We start from the raw sequence: 26,944 nt of genomic DNA on the forward strand, positions 1-26,944 counted from the left end.
GATTGGAACTAAAATTTCAGTTTCGAAACACAATTTCAGTTCTTTCAATACTTTTAAAAAGTGGGGACACGTGGAGCTGAATTTTTTCAGGACTGAAATTGAAATTTTTATAACATTTATTTTTAGTAATACTCTCATTTAACTTTTTGAATTCCAAATTTATTTGTCAATTTTTATATTTATCTTAAACTAAATATGATATTGAAACATAACTTACTTCACCACATTTTACATCAAAACTTAATTCAATCTTCGTCTCTTAGTCTCACCTTCTTTTTTAAACCTAGCTTATAAATCAATACAATTTATATAGATATTAAAAAGAATTAGAATATAACCAAATCTTAAATATCGCATTTATATAATTTAAAGTCCTATTTTATTTAATCATTCATTTACCCTCCATATTATGATATATAATTAGGATTTTTTATTTTAATAAATAAATTAATTATAATAATTATCGAAATAAATAATTTAAAAAATATTTACCAAAATAAATATCCTTCTCTTGTCTCGTTTACACTATAAACGAGATAATTTTGCATACATCTTATTTACAATATAAACCGAGATAAGACAAATGGATGCTTAACATGTATATTTCATTTACAGAATAAACGAGATACATGTATTTTTTTCAAAAAAAAAAATTAATAATAAAAAATATTAACATTATCAATAATCCAAACTTTTAACATGCAATTAGTACATAAAAAGGTTGGTAGAAGAGATTAAAATGGATATGTTTAATCAATTAGTACTCAAAAAAGCTGATGGGATAGTGGGAAGAGAATTAAAACGATTATCTCTCGCTATATACTGAGATAACCGTTTGAATTCTCTCCCCCACTATCTCATCAAATCTCTCATAACAATTAGCAAACAGTTATTTTTATTTTTCAAATTTAAATCAATCCAATTGGATTGTAATTTAATTTTAATTCTCATCAATCTCTTAAATACCTAGCGACATCCTTTCTTGAAGATACAAAAGAATAATAAAATGCAGACAAGGGAAGAACAGAAATACATTTATATCCATTTATATCCATCACTAAGATGTCACACTATCATTCATGGGCTTTTCAGTATTGGTGTGTTGTTGTTCTGGCTCTGGAATAGGGACTTTGTCCACCACCACCTCATCAGCATTGATGGCTTCGGATTCTTTGGCGGTAGTGGTTTCTCCGTTCTCTGCTGCTGCCGGAACATCGCCATTCTCATCTGCACCCTTTGCTTTGCCATTGTTCACTGGTTTTGGGAGCTCTCTTGCAGCAGAGGAAGTCTCTAATAGGCGGCTGATTCCGTCATACAAGTTCTTAGCATCCATAATAATTGTTGCTCCACCGGGGTAACATCGTCCAAAAGATGTTGCAGAATGAGGATAAGCAACCTATACATCAAAATAAAAATTTCAAGGAATCAAGAACATATATTTACAGTAATTTATTGAAAGAGCATGAGAGCAGATTAGCAGCTCAAATTATAAACAATAATTTTGTATCGTACTCCACTTAATGGGACAAAGGTTAGTTAATTTGTTATTATTTTTATAGTATCAGTCTCATGGATGTAAATCATAAAGCACCTCAATAAATGCCCGGCAGAGTGAGAGGAAAAGTCCTGATTCGTTCGCTCTGAGCACTCGAGTTGTATTGTACAGCAACAATGAATCAGAAACAGCTCGTAATCCCTTGATCAATTCTTGGGCAAGGTCATGTTTTAGACTTATTGGGGCACATGGACGCAGCTCATTCATTGCTGCAGATACACCTGCAGCCACCAAAGAGATAGCAGTGCAAATGAATCCAAGGATAAATGAGACTGACTAGGGGAGGAGGACTAAGTGATGAAGCACAATAGCACATATAACATCATCCCATCATAAGATTAACCGCACACATTAATAAACTTGCTACAAACATCACATATCAACCATGAATATTTCCATTATGCATTGACATTTATATTTTTTATCTGATCTAGAAGTTTATAGACACATTCATACACACACAAAGTGATAAGAGTGTACGTGGTATCAATCAACAATTGACCATATTGTAAAACAGAAATTACACCATTCAATAACTTCTGCTAGAAATTGGTTTTGATTAATCCAACGACTGTGTCAATTGTTGATGAGAAATTGCAAATTTTTAAAAATTAAACAGTGAGTATGAAATTAGAATTTTAGTGGAATATCACAAATGTCAAATTTTATCAGCAGTACATGCCTTAATTTATTCAGTTGATTTTGTGAGGATTCATTCTGCAAGAAGTAATCATTGGGGCAAAGTTGGTCTGAATTGAACTGGAATAAAGATTATTGGCTTTAGAAGAGTGTAGAGTATTTTCACAGTAATAAGAAAGGTTGATTTACACTTTTTGAACCCATTAGAACTCTTCATCCTATACTCTTATTCAAATGAGGCAGTTGATATGAACTTGCAACATGAATTTGTAGATATAGGCAGATGATGAAGCATCAGCAATTTCCAATTTAGCAAGAAACAATAACTTGACTTACCATTAATAAAAACAGCAAGAGGTGGATGCTCCATCAAATAAGATGGTGGAGTGACATCCTCCTGACTTTCTTCACCAACAGTATTTGCAGGGAAGCCAACAGCTGGGAATGGAACCCACTGATGCGAATCCAAGACCAACTGAAAACAAATCAAATACTTGATTGATCATCACATGAAATTGGCCTACTTACTGAGAATAATATGGAGGCCATTGGCTCATTTGAATTAATGAAAAATGGAAAATACATAATTTCAGTTTACACACATGCAAAATAGTTTAACTGCACTGAACTTACTTGAAAGTTCTCTACTGCGGTACTCATATTCTTTGAGAATAAGTTAAGAACAGCCCTGTAAAGAAACCAAAGTGTATTATGATGTGCTTTGAGTATGACTTAACCTGGAGAAGATCATAAAAAGAACTATGTATTACTCTTCAAAGAGTGATGGAAGCAAGCCTCGAAAATCTAGTCCAACCCATCCAAGTCCCATAGCACAGTACTGTGAGAAAAGCAATAAGACAATGTAATGTTAATGTAACTTCTGCATGGAGCAAAAGTTAAAATATATATGTATAAACATAATCATCATACTAAGCAGGAATATCACAGAGAGGGCAAAAATAAATATTTTTATCTCTTTTTTTTTTAAGTCTAATGTTTGTGTTTGTATGTGTATGTGTGTGTGTGACTGTGTGTGCATGTTCATGCTGCAGGGGGTGTTGGGGTGGGGGAATCTGGTCCTAAGTCTACAGAAATATACCAATTCATTTCGATTTCAACATCAAGTAGAAAATTATGGAAGAAGAAGCTCACCATGCACTGATCCAAAATATTTGAGAGATATCCACCTTCAGTTATTTTTGGAAGCATAACTTTCAAAGTTTGAAGATGTGATGTAATTTGATGCATTGACCAACTAAAAAGAAGCCCACCATCATAATTTTCCTCACTTCCTGAAGTATCATCAGCAAATATTGCTCGATATTGATTAACAACGTCAAAAAGATGCATTCTGTGACAGTTAATCATCCCTTTTAGGTACTCATATGGATTGCTCTGGTCCAGATCCTCAAGTATACCAGTAAGCCAAGCTTCACGGCATCTTAAGAACTAACATCAAATAACTGTCTGAGTTAAAAAGAAGCAGGAAGATGGTAATTTAAAATAGTATTGGAAATTAAATACAAAAGACAAAGGCAGAAGAATATTGTATGAAAAATAAAATGCATGAAGTCTCACCAGCAAGCGCATTCCATACTCACTAAATACTCCTATTCGCCGTAAATATCCAATAATGCGGAGGCATTCAGGTAACTAGCAAAGGTAACATTAGTAAGAAACTAAAAGTCTAAACATTTTTCCAGATGAATCAAGCAGCATTTGTACATGCATTAAATAAAATCATGGGCAGGAACCTGAATATTTGAGCGAAGTTTCTGAAGAAGCTGAGAAAGTAGTGATTGGGTAGTTAACCTAACTTCTGTAGCTAATGCTTGAATAACTGGTAACCTCTCCAGAAGAAAAATAAAAATTATAACACGAAGCTATAAGCATTTCAAAAAAGGAACAAAGGAAATAAGACATTTACTTAAAATCCAAATGGAAAACTACATGTTTAACAAATATGGAAGGTACATATAAACTTACTTGGGATGCATGGTTGAAAGTTTACCAACAAATGCTTCCAAATCTAGGGCCTCATCATAATTTCCATTTCGTACACAACTGCACAAACATAGAAATTTATAAGACTTGGTTGTCATCACAAAGGATGTGTTTTCATGCACCATGCAAAACATTAACATGACAATGGAGAATGTATCATTTCAACATACGTGTCCATAAGTTGGGGAATTTCTAGCAAGTCTAACAAAGTGCTATGATTAGCTAGCATTGTTTGGTTCATCTTCCTCTTTTCCAGAATCTGTTCTGCAGATTCTATGAACTCAGTGCATCCAGATGTCAGCTTTGGGACTTCATTTATCTGTAACAAAGGAGGTTGATGTGAAAAACGACACAAGTGTTTTTTATTGTATCCAAGAAGAAATCAATCAAAATTACAAGGGCCTAACATGGCAATTGCTTTTCTATAATCATAACATTCTATTTGAACAAAACTATTCCGCAGTTCCAGAACTTATTTTCTATACAATCCAGTAGCGTCAACTGATCCATGTGGTCAGCCCACCCAGTGGGGTGTAACATTCAAGAAACCAAACAGATACCCCTATGTAGCCCGCAACATTGGCCAAGATGCATCTAAAGTTCTATTCCCTTCCCGAAACTAGAAAAGTCATCACAACAATCAGATATGTGTCAATCGGCTCATGAAGAAATATTATATCAAATTGGATGAAATTAATCTTGTACTTGCCAACTGCATTAGGACTTTATCACTCCTAAACAAATTCTCAACTCAACGCACAAAAAAGCACAAAAAAGCATAACTATGCTTGCAATACTAAGGAAATCAACTAATGCTTACAATTTAAGCTTAATTGATATCAAAACTGACATTTGAAAAATCTGAACAATACATAACACACAATAAGAAAAATATAAACCAAATTATTTTAAAAATAAAAATTACCATGGCTTCAAGATGCTTGTCAATAAAGGTGACTTCCTCACGAATCACTCTCAATGCATCCGCGGCGGAAATGAACGACCGGTAATTCGTTACGGCTACCTCCTGCATTTGCCGCCGGATCCGCTCCGCATCAACGCTAAGCAGCTCCGGTTCCTAAAAAAACATCCATCACAACAATTAACACTTCTTTTTCGCATAATCACCAACACTACATTCTGGAATAGTACGAAAAAAGAAAAAACTTAACGCTGAGTAATCCGTTACATTTAATTAGATAATTCAACAAACTCTAACTGTGAGAAAGAGAAGTGAAATGAAACCTTGTGGAGGCGATCGAGGGTGAAGGAGAGGAGTTCGGAGACGTAAGGTTGTTGCGAGTCGGAGGCCAAGGGGAGCAGCGCTGCCATCGGAGAAGACGACGTCGTTTCCTCTGGGCTATGAGACTGATGCTCCATTATTTTGGAGCTTCGAGTAACCAGTTGGGGGATCCGGAGTGAGGTTGGGTTGGGGGTTCGTTGTTGAAGAGTGAAGATGACGGTGCAGGTGGTGGTGGGAATCGCAATGGGTTTGTTGCTGTGGTTAGGATCTGGATCCACTGAAGCAAAATTCCTCAAGAGAATGAATGCTATGGAGCTTGGGGTTGGTTTTAAGCTGGACCACTTTTTCCAGAGACCATTGATGGTCCCTTGAAATTTGACTGTTGATCATTGTTGTGCTCCCGTTTGGCTGTTTACTTGTTTATTCTAGTATTTATTTTATAAAGAATAGAATTGAACGAAGAAGAATGAAAATTTGTGCTTAATTTAAAGGGGGAAGAAAATAGGTTCTGAAAACCGGACCGGTCGTCGAACCGTTCTAGTCACTGGTTCACTGGTTCATTGGTCCAATCGGTCCAACCGTAATTTAACCGGAAAAACCGTTTTATAATAAAATAATAAATAAATTATAAATAAACATCCAGAAAAATACAAACATCAAAATATTATTCAAACTTTAATGTCTAGCATTTTGCCAAAACTCAGATAAATAAAACTTTTACACCATATCACCATATTTAAAAATTCATATATCCTACCTTAAAGCTAAGACAAATGAATTAGAGGCAATAAAATGAATTAGAGTTCAATTAATCATTGATGAATGACAATAAAATGAAATTAGAGGCATAATATCTAATAGAAAAATTGAATGACTTAGAATTAAAACAACACCAATTAAAATTTAAAATAAAGCAACAACACCAGCAGGAACAATTGAAGGTAACAGAGCCACAACACAAACAATTAAAACACAATAACACAATAAAAAATTATGCAGCAGCAACAAAATTTTCCAAAGATTAAGAAGGATTATCAAAATGTCAGACTTTAAGGACAATTTCAGCACATTTTTTTCAGCACAGCACAGTACACAGCAGTGAGCAGAGCTAATCATTCAAAGCAAGAACACAGAACAACACACAGAACAAAAACAGGACTAAAATGAATCAACTAATCAGTAATCATTCAATCCAAAACAGAGCTAATCATTCCATGATTCAAATTTCAATTAGTAGCACTAACAGAATCACCCAAAAAAATCAATGTTCTGATCAGAACTAAGAACAGAGAAGGAATATTCATTAAGGTGTCCAAATCCGAACATCAAGTCTTCAACCACTAGCAAACCCAGAACACAAAAACACAATAAACAAAACTTTTGATTCTAAAACTAATAAATCTCCAAAAAAATCTAGACTGATTTAAATACTCACTATTTTCAACAAAAACTAAGGCATATCAACCCTCAAATTCACATGAAGTTCACCATTTTAGAAACAAGTTCACATTTTGGTACCTATTGGAAGAGGTGACAGCAAATTAAGTCCAACCAACTTCATCTCCTTCCCACTTTAGAATCCCGCCATCGGCGACGTTGGTATATGGCCCTCCGCCGTAACAATCGAACACGAGACTCTCAGGACCAAGGGCTCCGGTGACGTGGAGGAGGCGCGCGGCGTGGAGGAGTGAGCAGAGAAGCCATTACCTTCGATCTGAGCAGTTTGGGCAGAGTGTGAGGAAGATCTGTTGAGAGCGATAGACAATGGCGATCAGGCGACGGACACGACGACTGACGACGGCAGAAGCGCGGCTGAGAAGACGAAAACCAGACGCGAATGTCGATCTCAACGAAGAAGCTGCAATTGGTGAGACTGTGAGAATGAACAGGGGTTGGAGACCTGGAGCACGACGACAGCGCGACGGACGGCGGTAGTGCCTCACTCCCTGCGTCGGTGGTGGAGGTTAGATGGCTAGGGTTTGTTTGAGGGCAAAACCAAAAAGCTCTGAAGAGAAAACGTGGGAGGAGGGTGTGTTGGACCGTTGGGGGAAGGGGGGTGAGGGAGTGAAGGGGGTTGAACGTGGATTTTTTTTTTTTATCAAAACGTTGTGTTTATTAAGAACCGGCCGGTTATCGATCCGGTCCGACCGACCATTCTCGGCCGGTTCAGCGATTTCTAAACTATTTGTGATTTTTTGGATGGACGGTTATTAGCGGTGGATCGGACTGTTTTCATCGCCGATTCCTGATTCAACTAGTTGGTCCGATTCGGTTTTTAGAACCATGGAAAGAATATGTTATTCTACATGATAATTCTTTTAGATTTTTTTATTCTAAAAAAAGTAGTCTTCATTTTTTATCAAAATCTTTTTACTCATCACTAGCGAATAGCGACTCAATAGGCACTTCAGTCGCTTTTCTATTGCGTTAAAAAAATATTTTTATATTTTTATTTTTAAAATTATAAATTTAATATCAATAATTAAAATATAAATTATGAAAAAATAAAATATTTTAAATATTTAATATATGTAAAAAGTATAAAATAAATAATTTAAACTAAAAAATAAAAAAGAGATTATATTATTATTATGTGTAACAAAATCAAGATAAAGATTTACTAATATTATTTACAAATTAATTATTTATATATTAAATTTACTTATTTTTTCAATCCTATTTAATTTGGAATAAATTTTAAAATTTATATTCATATTCAAAATACTCTTTTAGAAGATACATAATTCTAATAGATAAAAAATTATTTTTTTAATCTTATATTGAACATCTTTAATTATCTTAAATCTTATTATTATTTCAAAATTAAATTTTTATTTTGATTATATCATCTCATCATACTATACATTATTATTTTTTTACATGTATAATTATTATTGTCTCGCCGTCACTATTATGTTGTTGATACGAATTTGTATCAAGATCTACAGAGAATTAGAAATAATCAGAGAATATAAGAGAAATTCCTACAATTAGGGCCAAACAGAAAAAGTAGAGTTTCCAATTACACCATGCATATACTACATTATTACATCATACTCCTATTTATAGTATAATTCTCTAATTGCACTAGCCCAATACTAATTGTATCATTACCCTACCCTTCAATACAACCTTGTCCTCAAGGTTGTAAAAAAAATATAAATCCCAATAAAAATTATAAAAACTAATTACAATTAATAAAAGAAACCAAAGAATTCTAAAATAATATTTTCTATGCTACTGCTACAAAAATATAATTTACCACCACGATCCTATTATTTAAAAAAATTTAGGCCCATAAAAGTATCAAAATAATTTTTTTTAAAAGAAACCCAAATTTAGACCAGGCTAATAATTGGACTTGATACATTTGAAGGCCCAACTAGAAGCCCACTTTAAAATTAGGGGTCATCTCCTTCAAAATTGCAACGCTTCTCCTCTCCTCTGCAGCATTCCCAGTGGCTCATTCCTTTCTTGTCCTGGGTTTTACTACTGTCGCGAGAACCACCGGCGCCACCCGTGCCTCTTCCCCTTCTATCACCACCTCTCGCTTCGTCCTTTCTTTTTCATTGGGCGCCACCCACCGCGGAACAAGCCAACAACCATGTGTGCCGCCATTGTTGGGGAACTCGAGGCTTGGTGCCTCTACATCACGATCCCAGGAAAACGATGTCGCCATGAGCGGTGGTGGCCTAGCCACTATCGACAAAAAATGGCGCAGCCGACCTCTGTGAAGAACTCGTGGTTCTCCTTCACGTGGCGCGACAACGTCGCAGAATCGCCTCCGAGATCGGACGCCCTCATCCCTCCCTGCCACGGAGGCGCCGTCCTCGGCGCCTATTGCAATGCCCCCTAGCCACTGTACAACGTTATCTGGGACGGTCTTCGATGGGTCCGGCGGTTTCGATGGTGGAAACTGGCGATTGTCTTTCCCTCCCACATCGCGATCTGGCCGCAATTCTCCTGTGTGTGCCCTAGCTGAATCGAACCACGGCCGACCTCCTGCGGTCCACCCCTCCACAGTAAAAACATAATGATTTTAGTATTACACCTAAATTAATTTAAATTCAATTATTCTATATATTAAAAAGTTAAATAACTAATAATTTTTTTATTTTTTATTTAATTATTCTATACAAAATTTTTGAATGCTTGATATCTTAATTTTTTTAAATGATAAAATATGACTTAACAAGTAATTATGAAAAATAAGTCTCTGTATAATAGTTATACATCTAGATATCTAAATCAAATAAGAAAATAATTCTTTTAACAAATTTTTAACAACTTAAAAGTTAACAAAATGGATATGTATGGATCAAAGTAATAAAAAAAATGTGAGCTGCGATAATGGTAATATGGTGTGGTGGTAATTGATTGTGGTTAGGGTTAATAGGAGAAGAAAACAAAAAGAGACTAAAACAAGGCAACATAATAATAACAGCGAGACAATAATAGTTATACATGTAAAAAAAATAATAAGAGAAAATAATAGTATATAATATGATGAGATGATATAATCAAAATAAAAATTAATAATTTTAAAATAATATTAAAATTAAAGATAATTAAAGAGGTTTGTTCTGGGGCTTACCTAGAACCGGACGGTAGTTGGGCTTGTTTGTGAGGCCCAAGCGTTGGAGGAGTGTGGTCTACGACTTGGTTTACGTCTAGGAACCGCCTCCGAGTTGTGTATGTGAAAGAATGGGGGGTGGTACCTGCAAAGACACTCCGATGCCTAAGTCAGCATGGGGTTAAGCAGGTTTAGAGAGTATTGGGACTTAGAGATACTTGAGGAATGTCAGTGTATTTATAGTGGTGAACCAATAACCACCGTTAGAGTAGTGCCACTTTTTTAGGGTGTTAACCGTCCCTTTATCTTGGGGAGGTTAAGATATGGATACTGGAAGTGGTTAGAGAGATTTTAGGGGCAGTTACCCATCTGAATGAGTGCTTATCTGCCAGCTAACCCTCGTTTCCGACTTCTTTAGAACAGGTCGTGGTGAGTGCCGACTTCGTAAGACGAAGGTCAGTGCCGGGTGAGGCTCAATCCGTGGGATTAGGCCTTTTGTTTGGACCTGGGCCTTTACTATTGGGCCAGGGTATGAACAGTGCCCCTACTCGAGCCCAATTTTCTTTTCAAGATTTGGGTTCGAGTATTCTACTCGGGGTCGTAGCCGACTTGTTGGAGGACCGACGTGATGGTCTGAAACCGACGTGACTCTTCGTGACCTTTTGGTTCTGACAGTTACGTCTAATCAAACGTCGCGTCCGTTAGGGATGTGCGTAGGGATTGATGGTCTTGGTAACGGTGCATTCTCATTAATGACTGCCCCGCTTTTACCATTGTGCCCCTAGCATGTTTATAAATACTTTCCCTCTCTTTTGTTGTTTTGTTTCTGTGATTTTCAAATTTCTTCTTCATTTGTTCGTGCTGCATTCTTGTGTTCGAAGGCCTTTACTTCCCCCAATCCTGATTTTCAGATAAAGGTTAGCTTTTTCTTCTTCTGTAACATGCTTTCTATTTGCATGCCTTTATTTTGTAGATAGATAGGTTGGTTTGTAGATTTCTGTTTGGTTCCGTATTCCTTCCCTTTAGAGACCGTGTTTTTTTATTTTTCTTTTCTTTTTCCCTTGTAGGTTTTTGTCACCTTTTAAGAAAAGAAGTGTCTTCCGTAGATATCCTTTCCCAGTGGGTTGATGTTACAGTCTTAGGGGAGGAACCTTCGGTCGATACTGAATTTATCACCCACCTTCGTACTCGCCACAGAATTTGTACTTCTAAGGTGGATGAGCCGAAGTATAAGTTGGTAGTCCCGAGCCCAGAAGACCGGGTTTGCTTTGGGAGGGCCAATGAAGCGGCCCCTCATTTTTTCTTTATGTACGAGTGTATGATCACCTGTTTGGGTGTTTTTCTTCCTTTTTCAAATTTTGAGATGTCTGTGTTGCGTCACTGCCGAGTTGCCCCTACTCAGCTTCACCATAACTCTTGGGGTTTTTTGAAAATTTATCAATTTATCAGCCAGGCTTTGGAGTTTCCGACCTCTCTGAAGATTTTTTTCTATCTTTTTCATATGACCAAACCCTTTAGTGGGCTAAATAATAAGCAACAGTGGGTGTCTTTCTGGGCCATACAAGGTCGGAGAGTTTTCACCCTCTTTGACGAATCCTTCCATGACTTTAAAAATTATTTTTTCAAAGTTCAAGCTGTAGAGGGTCACCACCCCTTTTTCTTGGACGAGAGTTCTTCTCCTCGCTTTCCCCTGTATTCGTTGGAGGCCTCCCCCTGTGAGAAATATGGTCTGGACGACCTAGACGAAGTGGAGGCGGCCGTTGTGGGGTTCTTCCGAGAAGTGTGGGGGAGGGCCCCGTATCTGGACACTAAGAAATTCCTCCAGGGATCTCCGACTTTTATCCAGACGCAACTAGGTAGCTTTTGTTTTTTTAATTTGCTTCCGACTCGTGATTTCTTGTACCGACTTGTTTGACTTTTAGTTACTACTTGTTTTTGCAGAGATGGCGAAGAAGAACGCTCAGGAATCTTACCAGAGAGTCCAGGAGGCCAAGGCAAGGTCTCGAGCCAGGACTGGTGGCACCAAGGCGATTATCTCTCCTACTTCTCCTCCTCTCTGGAACACGGGGACTCCTTCTCAGCCCATTGTGATTTCTTCTTCAGCTTCATCTCGGCCGCCCCTCTCTGCCCGACCTCCTCCTGAGCCAGAGAAGAAGAAGCGCAAGACTTTAGAGTCTGGCTCTTCTTTTGAAGGTGAGGTTAAAGCGGATGCTCTTGCATTCGTCCGAAAGTATATCTACCCCCATGCTCGTATAAGTATGGATGATGTTTCTATTCGGAACCACCTTACCACTCTGGCTGAGGAGAGTCTCAGGGCGGTGGGTGTTTGTGGTAAACTCTTAGATATTTTTGAGAAGACTCCTCTTAGCTCTTTGGGTTTAACCTCGAAGGTTGAAGAGCTGGAAGGAAGGTTTCTTATATATCAAGAGCATGAGAGGAAGTTGAAGGAGGAAGTCGCCGAGCTGAGGGAGGAGAGAGATAGCCTCCGGGAGAAGGAGAGTAAGTTGCAAGCCCAATGCAACATGGAGGTGGGCTTGAGGAAAACAGCACAGGAGAGTTATCAAAGTTTATTTGAAGATCTTGTGTCTGTGAGGAAGGATCTGCTGAATTCTCGGAATGCATATGCCGAGTTGGAGGACTCGATTGCTGACGGGGCCGAGGAGGCTTGGAGGATTTTTAAGGAGCAAGTTGGAGTCATTGCTCCTGACTTGGATCTTTCTCCTTTGGATCCTGACAAAGTCGTTATCGACGGTGCCATAGTGGATCCCCCTGCTCTCGTGATCGTTTCCGAGTCAGAATTGAAGACTCGGGGGCAGAGGATCATTGAGTCCCCTCCTCGCCCAAAGGACGTTCCGAGCTCTTCCGTAGTTCCTCCGACTTCCTCTTCATCTCCTATGGATGCCTCTCTCCCTGGTCCTGATGCTGCTCCTACTACTCCTTCCGGTGGTGATCCGTCTACTCCTCTGAAAAATTGATTTTGTTGGCTATATGGGGGCCCGGCCTGTGGGTCCCCCCTTATTTAAACTCTTTTATTTGTTTGTTTGTTGGTGGTTTACTGAACATTTTTCTTTTTGGCTTTTTAAGGCTGTAAACAAAACATTTTATAATACCCTTTTTTAATAAGGGTTTTAAGTTAACAAAAAATACCCTTTTTTGGATAAGGGTTTAAGTTACCTTATGCGTGCGTACTTTTCTGGTTTTGATTTTCGGAAGTTCCCTTGATCTTTTCTGAAAACCCTTGGCTTGTCTGTCTTTTTAAGCCTTTTTGTTTTCAAGGTTTTCTTTAGGACAACTTTTAAGCTTTTCTCCTAGGTTTTTTGATCTCTTTTTGGTTATTCCTTGTACTCAACTTTGTTTTATTGAGCTCTTATGACTTAGGCTACTTTTGTAATTCGTTTTTGTTTTACTCAGTTTCTCATTTTGAATTATGAGTCGGTATGTTTCCGAGTTTATCACGATCAACTTCTATAACCTCTTTACACCGACTTGTACCTCGTCGTTTTATCCTGACGACCATCTAGGTCGGTTCATAGGATTTTCACGTTTTGTCGAACTTAAGTCGGTGCGTTTCGTAGAAAGAAAGAGAAAACAAGAAGGAATTTATAAGAGATAAAATGAAAAAAGATCTTTATTTATTTGGGGGTACCTTATTGCTACTAAGGGTTTTTGACGACCTGTTTCCCTTAGCCTCTACCATGATGCCTCGTTAAAAACCCTTCTCCAGAAAAAAACCCTTTGACTTTGGGAAAAAATCATGAAGTTGGGAAAAGAGTACATCACGGAGTAGAGTTCACTTTTAACTGTAGTACCTTTTCATATTACAAGCATGCCACGACCTTGGTAACTCGGTGCCGTTCAGGTCGGTCACTTTATAATAACCTTTTTCCCAAGACCTCATTGACTTTGTATGGTCCCTTCCAATTAGCAGCGAGTTTTCCTTCCCTTGATTTGTTGACTCCAATGTCGTTTCTGATCAAGACCAAGTCATTCGGGGCGAATGTTCTTCGAATGACTTTTTTGTTGTACCTTGTAGTCATCCTTTGCTTCAACGCTGCTTCTCTTATCTGGGCTTCTTCTCGGACTTCGGGGAGCAGGTCGAGCTCCTCTTTGTGCCCCTGTATGTTCCCGATCTCGTCATGGAGAGTCACCCTTGGGCTTTGTTCATTGATTTCTATTGGTATCATGGCTTCTACGCCATAGACTAGTCGAAAGGGCGTTTCTCCAGTGGCGGATTGGGGGGTTGTCCTGTAAGCCCATAGCACTTGTGGGAGCTCCTCAGCCTAGGCTCCTTTTGCATCTTGTAATCTTTTCTTCAGTCCTGCCAGTATGACTTTGTTGGCTGCCTCGGCTTTTCCATTGGCCTGCGGATGTTCTACCGAGGTGAACTGGTGTTTGATTTTCATACTGGCTACTAGGCTTCTAAAGGTAGAGTCGGTGAACTGGGTTCCATTATCTGTAGTAATGGAATAAGGTATCCCATATCTTGTGATGATATTTTTGTAGAGGAACCTCCGACTTCTTTGAGCGGTGATGTTGGCCAATGGTTCTGCTTCTATCCACTTTGTGAAGTAATATATTCCCACGATCAGGTATTTGACTTGTCCTGGCGCTTTGTGAAGTAATATATTCCCTCTGCCAGCTTCAATCCAGCAATCAGGGCTTCAAACTCGGCCTGATTATTTGAAGCTGGGAATTCAAATTTGAGGAAAACCTCTATTTGGGTTCCTCTTTCATCCACCAATATTATGCCTGCACCGCTTTCTGTTTTATTTGAGGATCCATCTACATAGAGTTCTCATGTAGTTGGCTTTTCCTCTTGATCTCCTGCGTATTCTGCGATGAAGTCGGTGAGGCACTGGGCTTTAATCGCCGTCCGAGTTTCATACCTCAAGTCGAACTCGGAGAACTCTATTGCCCATTGAACCATTCTCCCTGCGACATCCGTTTTTTGGAGGATTTGCTTCATGGGTTGGTTCGTGCGGACTCTTACTGTATGAGCTTGAAAGTAAGGCCGTAGCCTTCGTGAGGCTACTACTAAGGAGTAGGCAAACTTCTCTAATTTGTGATATCTTAGCTCGGGTCCTTGTAGAACTTTGCTGATGAAATACACTGGATGCTGGCCGACCTCATCTTCTCTTATCAGGGCTGACGCGACAGCCTTGTCTGCTACAGATAAATATAGGACGAGGTCTTCTCCAGCTACAGGTCGGGTCAGAATCGGAGGTAGGCTCAAGAATATTTTGAACTCCTGGAATGCCTCATCGCATTCAGGAGTCCATTCGAATTGACATCCCTTTCCCAATAAAGAGAACAGTGGAAGGGATTTTAGTGCTGATCCTGCCAAGAATCTGGAGAGGGCTGCGAGTCGGCCACTTAGCTGCTGGACCTCTCTTAAATAGGTCGGGCTTTTCATTTCCAGGATAGCTCTACATTTATCGGGATTGGCTTCAATCCCTCTTTGTGTCAGCATGAACCCTAGAAATTTTCCCGCCTCTACTGCGAAGGCACACTTTGCGGGATTTAGTCTCATCCTGTGTAATCTTATGGTGTCAAAGACTCGCAAGAGGTCTAACAAGAGGTCGACTTCTTTCTTGGTTTTCACCACCATGTCGTCGACGTATACTTCCATTAGGCTCCCAAGGTGGGGAGCAAACACTTTGTTCATCAGCCTTTGGTATGTGGCCCCTGCATTTTTTAATCCAAATGGCATGACCACATAGCAAAAATTTGCTCTGGGCGTGAGGAAGGATGTCTTTTCCTGGTCTGGCTCATACATCGGGATTTGGTTATACCCCGAGTAGGCGTCCATGAACGACAAGTATTGATACCCCGAGTTGGAGTCTACTAGGGTATCAATACTTGGTAGTGGATAAGGGTCCTTAGGACAGGCCTTATTTAAGTCGGTATAGTCGACACACATTCTCCATTTGCCATTTTGTTTTTTGACTAGCACTACATTGGCTAGCCATGTTGGGTACTTGACTTCTCTGATGAAGCCGGCTTCTAGGAGTGCCTGTACTTGTTCTTCTACTACTAGGGCTCGTTCTGGGCCGAGCTTGCGCCTTCTTTGTTGCATGGGTCGGGACCCCGGGTAGACCGAGAGTTTGTGGGACATGAGCTCGGGGTCTATCCCGGGCATGTCGGAGGCCTTCCAGGCAAAGAGATCGGAGTTGTCTCTTAGGAGCTTAGGCAACCCTTATTTTAGGGTTTTCCCTAGGTTGGCTCCTATGTGAGTATTTTTTCCTTCCTCTTCGCCTACCTGTATCTCCTCGATTTTTCCTCCCGGCTGTGGTCGCAGCTCTTCTCTAGCCCTTGCACCACCGAGTTCTATTGTGTGAATCTCTCTGCCTTTTTCTATCAGGTTTAGGCTTTCATTGTAGCATTTCCTTGCCAATTTCTGATCTCCCCTTACCGTTGCTATCCCCACTGGGGTCGGAAATTTCATACAAAGGTAGGGAGTGGATACCACCGCTCCGAGTCGATTAAGGGTAGCTCTGCCGATTAAAGCATTATATGCTGACCCTACATCGATGACTATGAAGTCTACACTCAGAGTTTTTGATTTTTCCCCTTTTCCAAAAGTGGTGTGGAGGGGCAAAAATTCCAGTGGCTTTATTGGCGTGTCGCCTAATCCGTATAAGGTGTCGGGGTAAGCTCTTAATTCTTTCTCCTCCAACCCTAGTTTGTCAAAAGCGGGCTTAAAAAGGATGTCCGCTGAGCTTCCTTGGTCTAATAGGGTTCTGTAGAGATGGGCATTTGCTAGGATCATAGTTATTACCACTGGATCATCTTGTCCAGGGATTATTCCTTGCCCATCTTCTTTTGTGAATGAAATGGTAGGGAGGTCGGATGATTCTCCTCCGTCCTGGTAGACTCTCTTGAGATGCCTTTTACGAGAGAATTTGGTGAGTCCCCCTCCCACGAACCCTCCTGAGATCATATGGATATGTCTCTCCGGAGTCTGCGGTGGTGGGTCTCTTCTATCCATATCGTCTCACTTTCTCTTCCTATGACTGTCCGACCTTTCTATGAGATATCTGTCAAGCCGACCTTCTCTAGCCAGCTTTTCTATCACATTTTTAAGGTCGTAACAGTCATTTGTGGAGTGACAATATATTTTATGGTACTCGTAGTAGTCGCTGTGGCTCCCCCTTTTTTATGTTTAATAGGTCTGGGAGGTGGCAGCCTTTCAGTATTGCAAATTTCTCTGTATACATCCACTATAGAAACCTTTAGAGGAGTATAAGAGTGATATTTCCTTGGTCTATCGAGGCCGAGTTCTTCCTTTTTCCTGGGCTCCCTCTCCCTCTCTTTTGTTGAGGGAAGGTGTCCGGGTCGCCAACTCGGATCTCTCAGCTTAGCATTCTCCTCCATGTTGATGTACCTTTCAGCTCTTTCCTGTACATCACTTAAAGAGATGGGGTGTCTTTTGGATATGGACTGTGAAAAGGGACCTTCTCTAAGCCCATTGACTAACCCCATTATGACTGCCTCGGTGGGCAGGTCTTGGATCTCTAAACATACTTTGTTGAACCTTTCCATATAGGCTCGTAAGGATTCTCCGACCTCCTATTTTATTCCCAGGAGGCTTGGCACATGTTTCACTTTGTCTTTCTAGATAGAGAACCTCATCAAAAACTTCCTTGAGAGGTCTTCAAAACTGGTGACCGACCTCGGAGGGAGGCTGTCGAACCACTTCATCGCTGCTTTCGATAGGGTAGTCGGGAAAGCTTTGCATCGCGTAGCGTCGGAAGCATCAGCCAGGTACATCCGACTTTTGAAATTGCTTAAGTGATGCTTTGGATCCGTGGTTCCGTCATAGAGGTCCATATCGGGGCTTTTGAAGTTCCTCGAAACTTTTGCCCTCATGATGTCCTCGCTGAAAGGATCCTCCCCTCCTATGGGCGGCTCTTCTCGTTCGTCGCGGGAGTTCCGGCCTTTGAGGGAGGATTCCAACTTCAAGAGTTTTCTTTCTAACTATTTTCGTCGTTCCATCTCCTCTTTTAGGTTCTTCTCAGTCTCCCTTTGTCGCTCCCGTTTCTGTTCTAACTGTTCCAAGCAACTTTGGTGGATGTGGACTAATCCCATGAGTTCAGTTGCGTGGGATGGTCCATCTTTCTCCGAGTCGCACCCTTCTGAAGAATTTGCCTTCGGATTTTTGACTCCGGAGGTACCTTCTTTGTGCTGATCGTTGGTTTCCTGGTGAAGGGTCAAGTCTGCGTCATTGTTTCCGGTGTCCAGATTCTCTTGTTCAGAATCTGATTCCACATGACCCTCTTCGGGAGATCTGTCCGCCATCACTGGTTGATCTCTCGGGTCCCCGACAACGGCGCCAATGTTCCGGGGCTTACCTAGAATCGGATGGTGATTGGGCTTGTTTGTGAGGCCCAAGCGTTGGAGGAGTGTGGTCTACGACTTGGTTTACGTCTGGGAGCCGCCTCCGAGTTGTGTATATGAAAGAATGGGGGGTGGTACCTGCAAAGACACTCCGATGCCTAAGTCAGCATGGGGTTAAGCAGGTTTAGAGAGTATTGGGACTTAGAGATACCTGAGGAATGTCAGTGTATTTATAGTGGTGAACCAATAACCACTGTTGGAGTAGTGCCATTTTTTAGGGTGTTAACTGTCCCTTTATCTTGGGGAGGTTAAGATATGGATACTGGAAGTGGTTAGAGAGATTTTAGGGGCAGTTACCCATCTGAATGAGTGCTTATCTGCCAGCTAACCCTCGTTCCCGACTTCTTTAGAACAGGTCGTGGTGAGTGCCGACTTCGTAAGACGAAGGTCGGTGCCGGGTGAGACTCAATCCGTGGGATTAGGCCTTTTGTTTGGACCTGGGCATTTACTATTGGGTCAGGGTATGAACAAGGTTCAATATAAGATAACAAAATAATTTTTTTATCTATTAGAATTATCTATAAAAAAAAGTGTTTTGAATATGAATATAAATTTTTTTATTTATTTCAAATTAAATATGATTGAAAAAACAAATAAATTTAATATATAAATAACTAATTTATAAATAATGTAAGTAAATTTTTATCTTAATTTTGTTACACATAATAATAATATAATTTTTTTTCTAATTCAATAGAAAAGCGGCTGAACAGCCACGATATAGTGATACGTATAACATATGATATAGTGATATGTATAACATTCTAAGTACCCCAATGGATTGGACAACCCCCAATCCTAGGTACACAATACACACCCACACATTTTTCATATATTTTTCAATTTTTTTCTTCTCGGTTGCAGCTGATAGGACTCAAACCCAAAACTTTTGAGATAGAGAAGGGGCGAAATGCCGTCTGAACTATAGCTCATTGACATTTTTTTTTAATTTTAAAGACAACGGTATAACATTCTTCTAAGAAAATATTGTTGGATTACCATAATATGATAAGAGGAATGTTGTGAGGCCCAATAGCTACCATAATATGGTTGTATTGTTTCAGTTTTTACTTTAATGAGTTAGCCCAAAAGAAAAAAAGGGTCATTCTTTAATGGACCAGATGAAGGGCCCAAACATTGGACCCGCTTGAAAAACTGGATAAAAGACTAGAAGTTAATTTCCAGCCCAAAAAAAATAAAAAACACTAGATATTAGTTTATCATATATCATCATTATTTACTAACATAAAAAAATATATCACTTTTTAATTTTTGGTTATGGTAAAAGAAAATGAAAAAGTATATGTCATATTTTAACATTTTCATAATCACTAGGATTATCAGACGATCAAAATTGCTTACACACAACTCTTAATCACTAAATTATAGTTAATTTTGTAGCTTTACATTATATAAACATATACATCGATATCTAAAAATGTTGTGGCTTGAGTGCTTGGCGGATGGAATATTCGATAAAATGCTAATTTAAATAAATTATATTATATATTAGATAGGATTATAAGAAAATTTATAAAACAGCAGTTCCTAATAAAAAAGAATTTTCACAATTATAAAATCTGATAGCTGCACCATTTTAAAAATATTTTATTGAAGGTTAGTGAGTGGAGAAGTTTAAATTTTCCATATTTAAAGTAGTTATCGTTCTCGGTGCTGTCAAACAATGCACAAATGCTGAAAAATGAAAGTTGCAAGTGTTGAAACACATGTTAGAAAATAAAGGAAATTAGGCATAAAAAATCTTTTGCTACGTATAGTGACGAGATTTCATAAACGAAAATCACACTTTATATATGGATGCTTAAAATGTTGCGTTCTTGCGTATTATTTTAGGCAATTATAATAGATATTCACCAAAATCAATTACCAAATTTTTAATATAAAATATATATAAAAAATAATTAAATTATATATTATTTATATAAATAAAATTATATCATAATTAATTCAATTATTAATTTTTTATATGTATATAATATTTTTGTATTTTCCTCAAGCTGCCACTCATTTTTCACATGGACTTTGGTAAGTCGTTTACTTAACTATATTCATTGAATCATGACAATTAAAAGTATATATACTTAGATAGGATTATAGGACTAAAACAAAATGAAAAGAAAATTGTAGAAAATTATCAATCAAACGAGAATGGAATATAGCATCTCAACCCGATAACCATTGTTACATATATATCTCTCGTACGAAATTTGAAGGCACATATACATCATTGTATTTATAAAATATAAACTTCTTTATTCTAATTCAGCATTCGCCATTCAACATTGATATATTTATTTAAGCAATCACAAATATTTACACATCATATATCGATGGAAAAAGATGTCACACAACTTGTATTTTATATTTCATGTTCCATTTAATCTACGGATGGCAATGGAGTAAGGTGGACGCAAAAAATATCTTTTTATTCTCTATTTTTATTCTTAGATTTGTTTTTTGTTTCTATTTTCAGTTTTTGCTATGAGAAAATATTGCTTTTTATTCTCATTCTTTATAAGATTCTATTTTCAGTGAAAACTTTATTTTTCATCTCTCCAATAATTTTGATTAATCACTAATTTATATAAGAATAGAATTGTAAGTATCCATTTTATACAAAATAGCAAGATTTTATGTAAAAAGTCTAAATAATAGGACGATGACTTCTTTCGAAATGACACAATGAGAGGATGCCACGGCGAATCAGAGCACAAAACAGTAAACGAGGTGGGGAATGCAACACCGAAAAAGAGAAAGAACGATATTAAGATAACTGTCAAGACTAAATAAAATAAAATTTTAAATTACACAAATACAATATTTGACATTTTGTTATAGTAAAGTCTTCATCCAATTTTATGTAAATTATGATTAGTTGTAGAATTTTAGGATTTTACATGTAATCTACCTTAGATAATCACTGCTTATATGCACCATCATGTAAAATATAAACTGCTACAATTTATATCGGGTTATGAAAAGAGAATAACCAAGCGTAAGCTGCACAGTGATAACTGTTTTTGAGGAAGAAAAATAAACCCATAAATCGTGACAGTGGTAGTTTATTCTCTAAACCTAATTTCCCTCTTAGTTTTGGCGGTTTATGAACGTTAATTGTTTTGTAAATACTGATTGAAGGTTATTGTGATATAGAGTAAATAAATACAACACCTAGTCATAGTAGTTTCTTAACTCTTGTGCACTACACAAGAAAGATTAGGTAGAGCCAAAGACAGAGTACAAAGTTTACAAACAAAGAGCTTTTGAGTGTTTTTCTCCGTTCATCAAATAGTTTTGTAGATGTTCAAACTAGTATATTACAGAAACCTTAGATGTATAGAATCAAGAAGATGAAAAAATTATTTTACAAGATTTTCGTTGCCATTTATAAAGCGGTGTGAAGTACGACTTGTTTGTCCTAGGATCCGATGAAAATCTGCAAGTACATTTTCATTGTCAGAAAATTTTTTTCGAGATGAGAATCCATAAGTTATTTACAAAGTTGGAGGATGTTGTTGCTAGTTCAAGAGGATTAGCTTTAAATCCTCAATTGATTGGCTTAGAGGAGAGAGCTTCTAGTTCGATGCTTATGGTTGTACCAGCTGCAGCATTGGTTGCATCCCCATATTTTGCGGTTGCTTTAAACCGTATGACTGTGTTGATTAGGATGCATATGTTAACGGAGATGATCATTCCTTCAGCGAGCTAGCGGTTGCGATGATTGGTAATTCTCACACGATTGTTATTGGTAAGAAGGACGGAGAACTAGATTGGGTTGAAAATGCATTGTGAGATAATGATTCAGAGGAGAAATTAGTCGAGATAGTTGGGGACAATGATAAGGATTGAAGAAGCTATTCACATACACAACTTGTCCATCAAAATCTGGCACACAGCAATACCAGCCACATTTTTTCGCCCTAAACTTGGATGGATGTTGCAATAATTAGACTCTTCTGTTTTTTGTGGCCAGAAATTGCACAATACAAACACTCCAATAGAATTTTTGATTAGACAGTCATCCCAGAATAAAGTGAAAGTTATATTTTATGTCAAGCATTATTGAACCTGTTTTAGAGTAGAGTATATAGTGTTGGAGTCAGAAAGTACTAAAAATTTGGAAGAGGTTGCAATTGGTTGATACAGATCTCATTTTGGCAGAGATAGAGTACTTGGGAGGTTAGGAGATATAATGGATATCAAGCGATCACATGCAGTTTGATTATCATATGAGATGTGCTTTTCTCTTTTTGTTAGTCAGGACGAATGATGCAGTACAATAAAGGTTTTGCAGCAAGCAACATAGGCAAGTTATGGTTTCAGTCTTTCAGATTTAGTTACAGAAAGATTTGGCTCACAAAGTAAAATACAATAGCACAGATCTTTGAAAATTTGAAGGAGTCTTATGGAGAGTTGGTGCGACGAATTCTCGATGTGCAGTCTACCATGGCAAGAAGCATTGCAGTCTTATCGTGCACCTTTCGAATGACATATGAAAAATGTGCGTCCCAATATGCCATCTCTCAATGAATGCACTAACAAAAGACTCATCCAATGTGAACTAATAGTTGTTCAACCTTGCCAGGTGGTACAACCTGACACTCTCCAAGTAGGGGATAACTCGATTGGGAAGAGACATGTTATGTTGCTTCCCAACAATGTATATATATCTAGTCAGTTGGATCACAAAGTAACAAGTTGACCTTAATTATAATGTCATATACTCATCATTAAAAGTTTTTAAAATAATATATTATCAAATACAACATCAATAATCTACACATACTACTTAACAAAATCACTAATAGCCAACAAAACTAGCATATCTAACAAAATATCATGAACTTTGTTATTATTACTACAAATCTACTAATAAATAAAGTTACTTTTTTTTAATCAAACAAAAAAAAAAGAAAAGTATGCACTAACCTCTTGATTGATAGACCGAACAATGTGGATAATATCATTAAGTCGGTATAACGATCTTTCTCTTTTATCATGACCCAATTCTTATGTGATTCTCGTAATTCTCTCGTAAAAACTCTCTAAGTTTATTTTTTGAAAATTCGTGCATAAACCGCGGTGATTTATAGTGGTTTATGGGTCACGGTTCTTACCTCAGAAACCGCAACAACCTATAGAATTTTATGGTCAAATTTTGTCTTTCATAAACTGCTGCCTCTAGTAGCGGTTTATGATTTAAAACTATTAGCGGCTCAACAGGCACTATCATACTTGTTCAGTCGCTTTTCTTTTGAGTTAAAAAAATAAATTATTAAAAAAATATATTTTAAATTACTTAATATATGTAGGAAGTATAAAATAAATAAATTTTGAATAAAAAAGTAAAAAAATATAATTATGTTGTTATTATGTGTGATAAAATCAAGATAAAGATTTACTAATATTATTTATAAATTAGTTATTTATATATTAAATTTATTTATTTTTTCAATCCTATTTAATTTGAAGTAAATTTAAAAATTTATATTTAAAACACTCTTTATCTTTATGCATAATTTTAATAGGTAAAAAATTATTTCTTTAATCTTATATTGAACATCTTTAATTATTTTTAATTTTATTATTAGTTAAAAATTATTAATTTTTATTTTGATTATATCATCTCATCATACTATTCACTATCATTTTCTCTTATCACTCTTTTTACATGTATAATTATTATTGTCTCGCCGTCACTATTATGTTGTCTTGTTTTATTCCCCTTCTTTGTTTTCTTCTTCTATTAATGTCAACTGCAATCAATTACCACTATGCCATCATCGCAACTCTCATTTTTATTTATTACTTTAATCCATAACTATTCATTGTGTTAACTTTTGAGTTGTTAAAGATTTGTTAAAAGAATTATTTTCTTATTTGATTTAGATATCTTGATGTATAACTATTATATAGATACTTATTTTTCATACTTGCTTGTTAAGTCATATTTTATTATTTAAAAAAAATTTAAGATATCAAGCATTCAAAAATTTTGTATAGAATAATTAAATTTGAATTAATTTAGGTATAATACTAAAATCATTATGTTGTTATTGTGTATAATAATAAAGATAAATTTTTTTAAATATTTGTAAATTTATTTATTTTTCAATTTTATTTAATTTGAAGTAGATATAAAAATTTATATTTAAATCACTATTTATCTTGCATAATTTTAATGGCTAAAAAAAATTATTTTTTATAATTTTATATTCAATATTTTAAATTATTTTTAGTTTTATTATTCTTTTAAAATTTTTAATTTTTATTTTATTATTCTTTTTTTTACCATTATCTATCCACATATCTATCATTGGTTCATTGTCACTCTTATATTGGCTTGTTATCTCCTCTGTTCTTTATTTTTATTCTCCTTCTCCCTTCTCTTCAATCGCAATCAATGAATTACCACTATATATTAGTTCATAATTACTACACTTAAAATCGAATATTACTTCAAAAATAAAGTAAAAAAAATCTCGTAACTCTTATGTGATTCATCTACATTCTTATAAATGTACAAATAAGTAAATTTAACTTTTTCTATTATGAGTATTTTTTATTATCTAATGAATATAAAGTCATATATTTTTATTTATGATAAAAATTAAAAATTAAAATTAACTAATTTTAGTACATTTTGGTTTAACAAAATTAAGATAAAACACAAAAATAAGGATAAAAATTAAAAAAATAAATGACTTTAAAAAAAGGATAATGTTAAATTTTATTTCATTACGTATGAGAATAATAAATTATTTTATTATATTTATTTTTGTACTAAATACTAAAAAAGTTAAATTTTACGTCTATTTTTTATTACTTATTTTATTTATTTATAATTGTTTAAATTAGATTTTATAGTTATTGAGTCATTTTTTTTTTCAGAAAAAAATAGCTATGAAGTCATTTTCATTTTTTTCATAAGAGTACATCCATTATATTATGATTTTAATAATTAATGTAAATTTTAAAAAATTAAATAAATTTATATTTATTTTGATTATATTCAAGAATAAATTATATGTATCCTTATAGTCAAGAAATAGATTTAACTTCTTCTTTAATAAGTAATTTTTCAATCATCTAATTTATAAAAAAGTTTCATCTCTTTTTTATTCTAAAAATTAAAAATTAAAACTAACATTAATACTTTTTTATTAACAGAACTAAAATAAAACATAAAAATAAATCTTAAATAAAAATAAAAATACAAAGTTTTAAATTCCAAAATATAAAATGGTTATATGAAAAAAAGTACTTAAATATAATTTTAGTAAGGTACTTAGATGAATGAATATTATATGCAAAATGAATCATTATATATTGGTACAAAAATTATTCTATATAATTTTAAAAAAAATATTGCACTATTAAATTATTTTACTTTTATACTTTAAAAATCTATAATAATAATTTATATCCAATAGAAAATTTTTAATGAAGTTGCGGTTTAAAATAAGTGAAAATTTTTTATTTAAAGTAAATAACTATCGTACATGAATTTTTTTTAAAATGATAAACCTCTCTCGTTAAGAACAATATGAGAACTTAAATTTGGACATCAAAACCTAAGAAAAAAATATATTATTATTAATTAAATAAATATATAAAATTTCTACCCATATTTAGACTATTTGTTATGTTACTTGAACTAACTCCACTATTATTATGAGTATCTGAATATTTACCAAATTTATTATTAGCATAAAAATAATATAATTTGTTAATTTAAGAATATATTCATGAGATAAATTATATATAAATGATACTAAGAGTACAGTAACATAGATACATTATAGAAAATAATTCATATTAAATTGATAAACTAACAATATAAATTTATTAATAGGAAGTATAACTTAGAGTACTGAGTATTGATGAGCGGGTATATTTGTGATATCTTCTAATGGTGTTGTCATATTAGTTGTTTTTCTCGTCTAATGCTTTCACTGACATGCTTTCTGACGAGGTGTTGTCCTCTGTTCTTCGCTCATGTTTTGTCTTCGTCACCTAACATAGTTTTGCCAAGTCGGTCTTCATTGGTATATTATCAACTGTAATTAATCAAAACAAACATATAAAAATAGTTGTACACTTTTATTTAACGACGAAAAGCAAATTATATTAGTTTTACTTTATATTTAGGTGAAATGAGAAGGATATATGAAAACATGGATGAGAAACTAAGGAAGTGTTTTTCTATTATGCAGTAACAGTTGTGAAGTGAGAGAGAATAAGAAAAAAAAGAGATAATTATAGAAAGACCGTGAATGAAGATGAAATAGTGAGAGTTCTATAACGGGGAATAACTAACATATAATGAGGTAGGTTATTAGGAAGGATAAAAGTAGAAAAAAAATTTGGACATCAAAACTAGTTTTGCCGTTATATATTGTTATAGATAATATATATAAATCGCTACCCTTATTGTGGTTTATGTTAAAATAGATAAAAACACTATGGCTGTGTTTGTTTTTTGAGACTAAGATTAATACTGAAAAATTGA

At 35.7% G+C, this 26,944-nt stretch overlaps 1 protein-coding gene across 3 annotated transcripts; it reads right to left on the reverse strand.

Moving 5' to 3' along the window:
- Window positions 1-878: 878 nt before the first annotated feature.
- Window positions 879-7,523, reverse strand: LOC112714532 (conserved oligomeric Golgi complex subunit 8). Of its 3 annotated transcripts, none has more exons than XM_025766146.3 (13): window positions 6,960-7,523; window positions 5,444-5,866; window positions 5,124-5,276; window positions 4,369-4,517; window positions 4,181-4,258; window positions 3,949-4,042; window positions 3,773-3,847; window positions 3,347-3,643; window positions 2,965-3,032; window positions 2,828-2,882; window positions 2,531-2,669; window positions 1,592-1,776; window positions 879-1,396 (listed from the first exon to the last, which is right to left on the reverse strand). In XM_025766146.3, exons 2-13 carry the CDS (start codon window positions 5,576-5,578, stop codon window positions 1,058-1,060), a joined length of 1,767 nt encoding a protein of 588 aa, XP_025621931.1. In that variant the 5' UTR covers window positions 5,579-5,866; window positions 6,960-7,523; the 3' UTR covers window positions 879-1,057. The 3 variants fall into 3 exon arrangements, with proteins under 3 accessions (XP_025621931.1, XP_025621932.1, XP_025621933.1); XM_025766147.3 differs by having other exon boundaries at window positions 5,444-5,993; XM_025766148.3 differs by having other exon boundaries at window positions 5,444-5,849; window positions 6,960-7,448.
- Between the last annotated feature and the right edge of the window lie 19,421 nt (window positions 7,524-26,944).

This window comes from Arachis hypogaea, chromosome 10, assembly GCF_003086295.3.
Source record: "Arachis hypogaea cultivar Tifrunner chromosome 10, arahy.Tifrunner.gnm2.J5K5, whole genome shotgun sequence".
NCBI lineage: Eukaryota > Viridiplantae > Streptophyta > Magnoliopsida > Fabales > Fabaceae > Arachis > Arachis hypogaea.

What these genes read in the sequence shown, in the direction of transcription:
- LOC112714532 (XM_025766146.3), bottom strand. Translation starts at nt 5,578, where the DNA reads ATGGAGCATCAGTCTCATAGCCCAGAGGAAACGACGTCGTCTTCTCCG. An exon ending in CTTCCATCACTCTTTGAAGA is followed by an intron (nt 2,883 to 2,964) that starts GTAATACATAGT and finishes GTTTCTTTACAG; the next exon opens with GGCTGTTCTTAACTTATTCT. An exon ending in TCTTGCTGTTTTTATTAATG is followed by an intron (nt 1,777 to 2,530) that starts GTAAGTCAAGTT and finishes TGGTGGCTGCAG; the next exon opens with GTGTATCTGCAGCAATGAAT.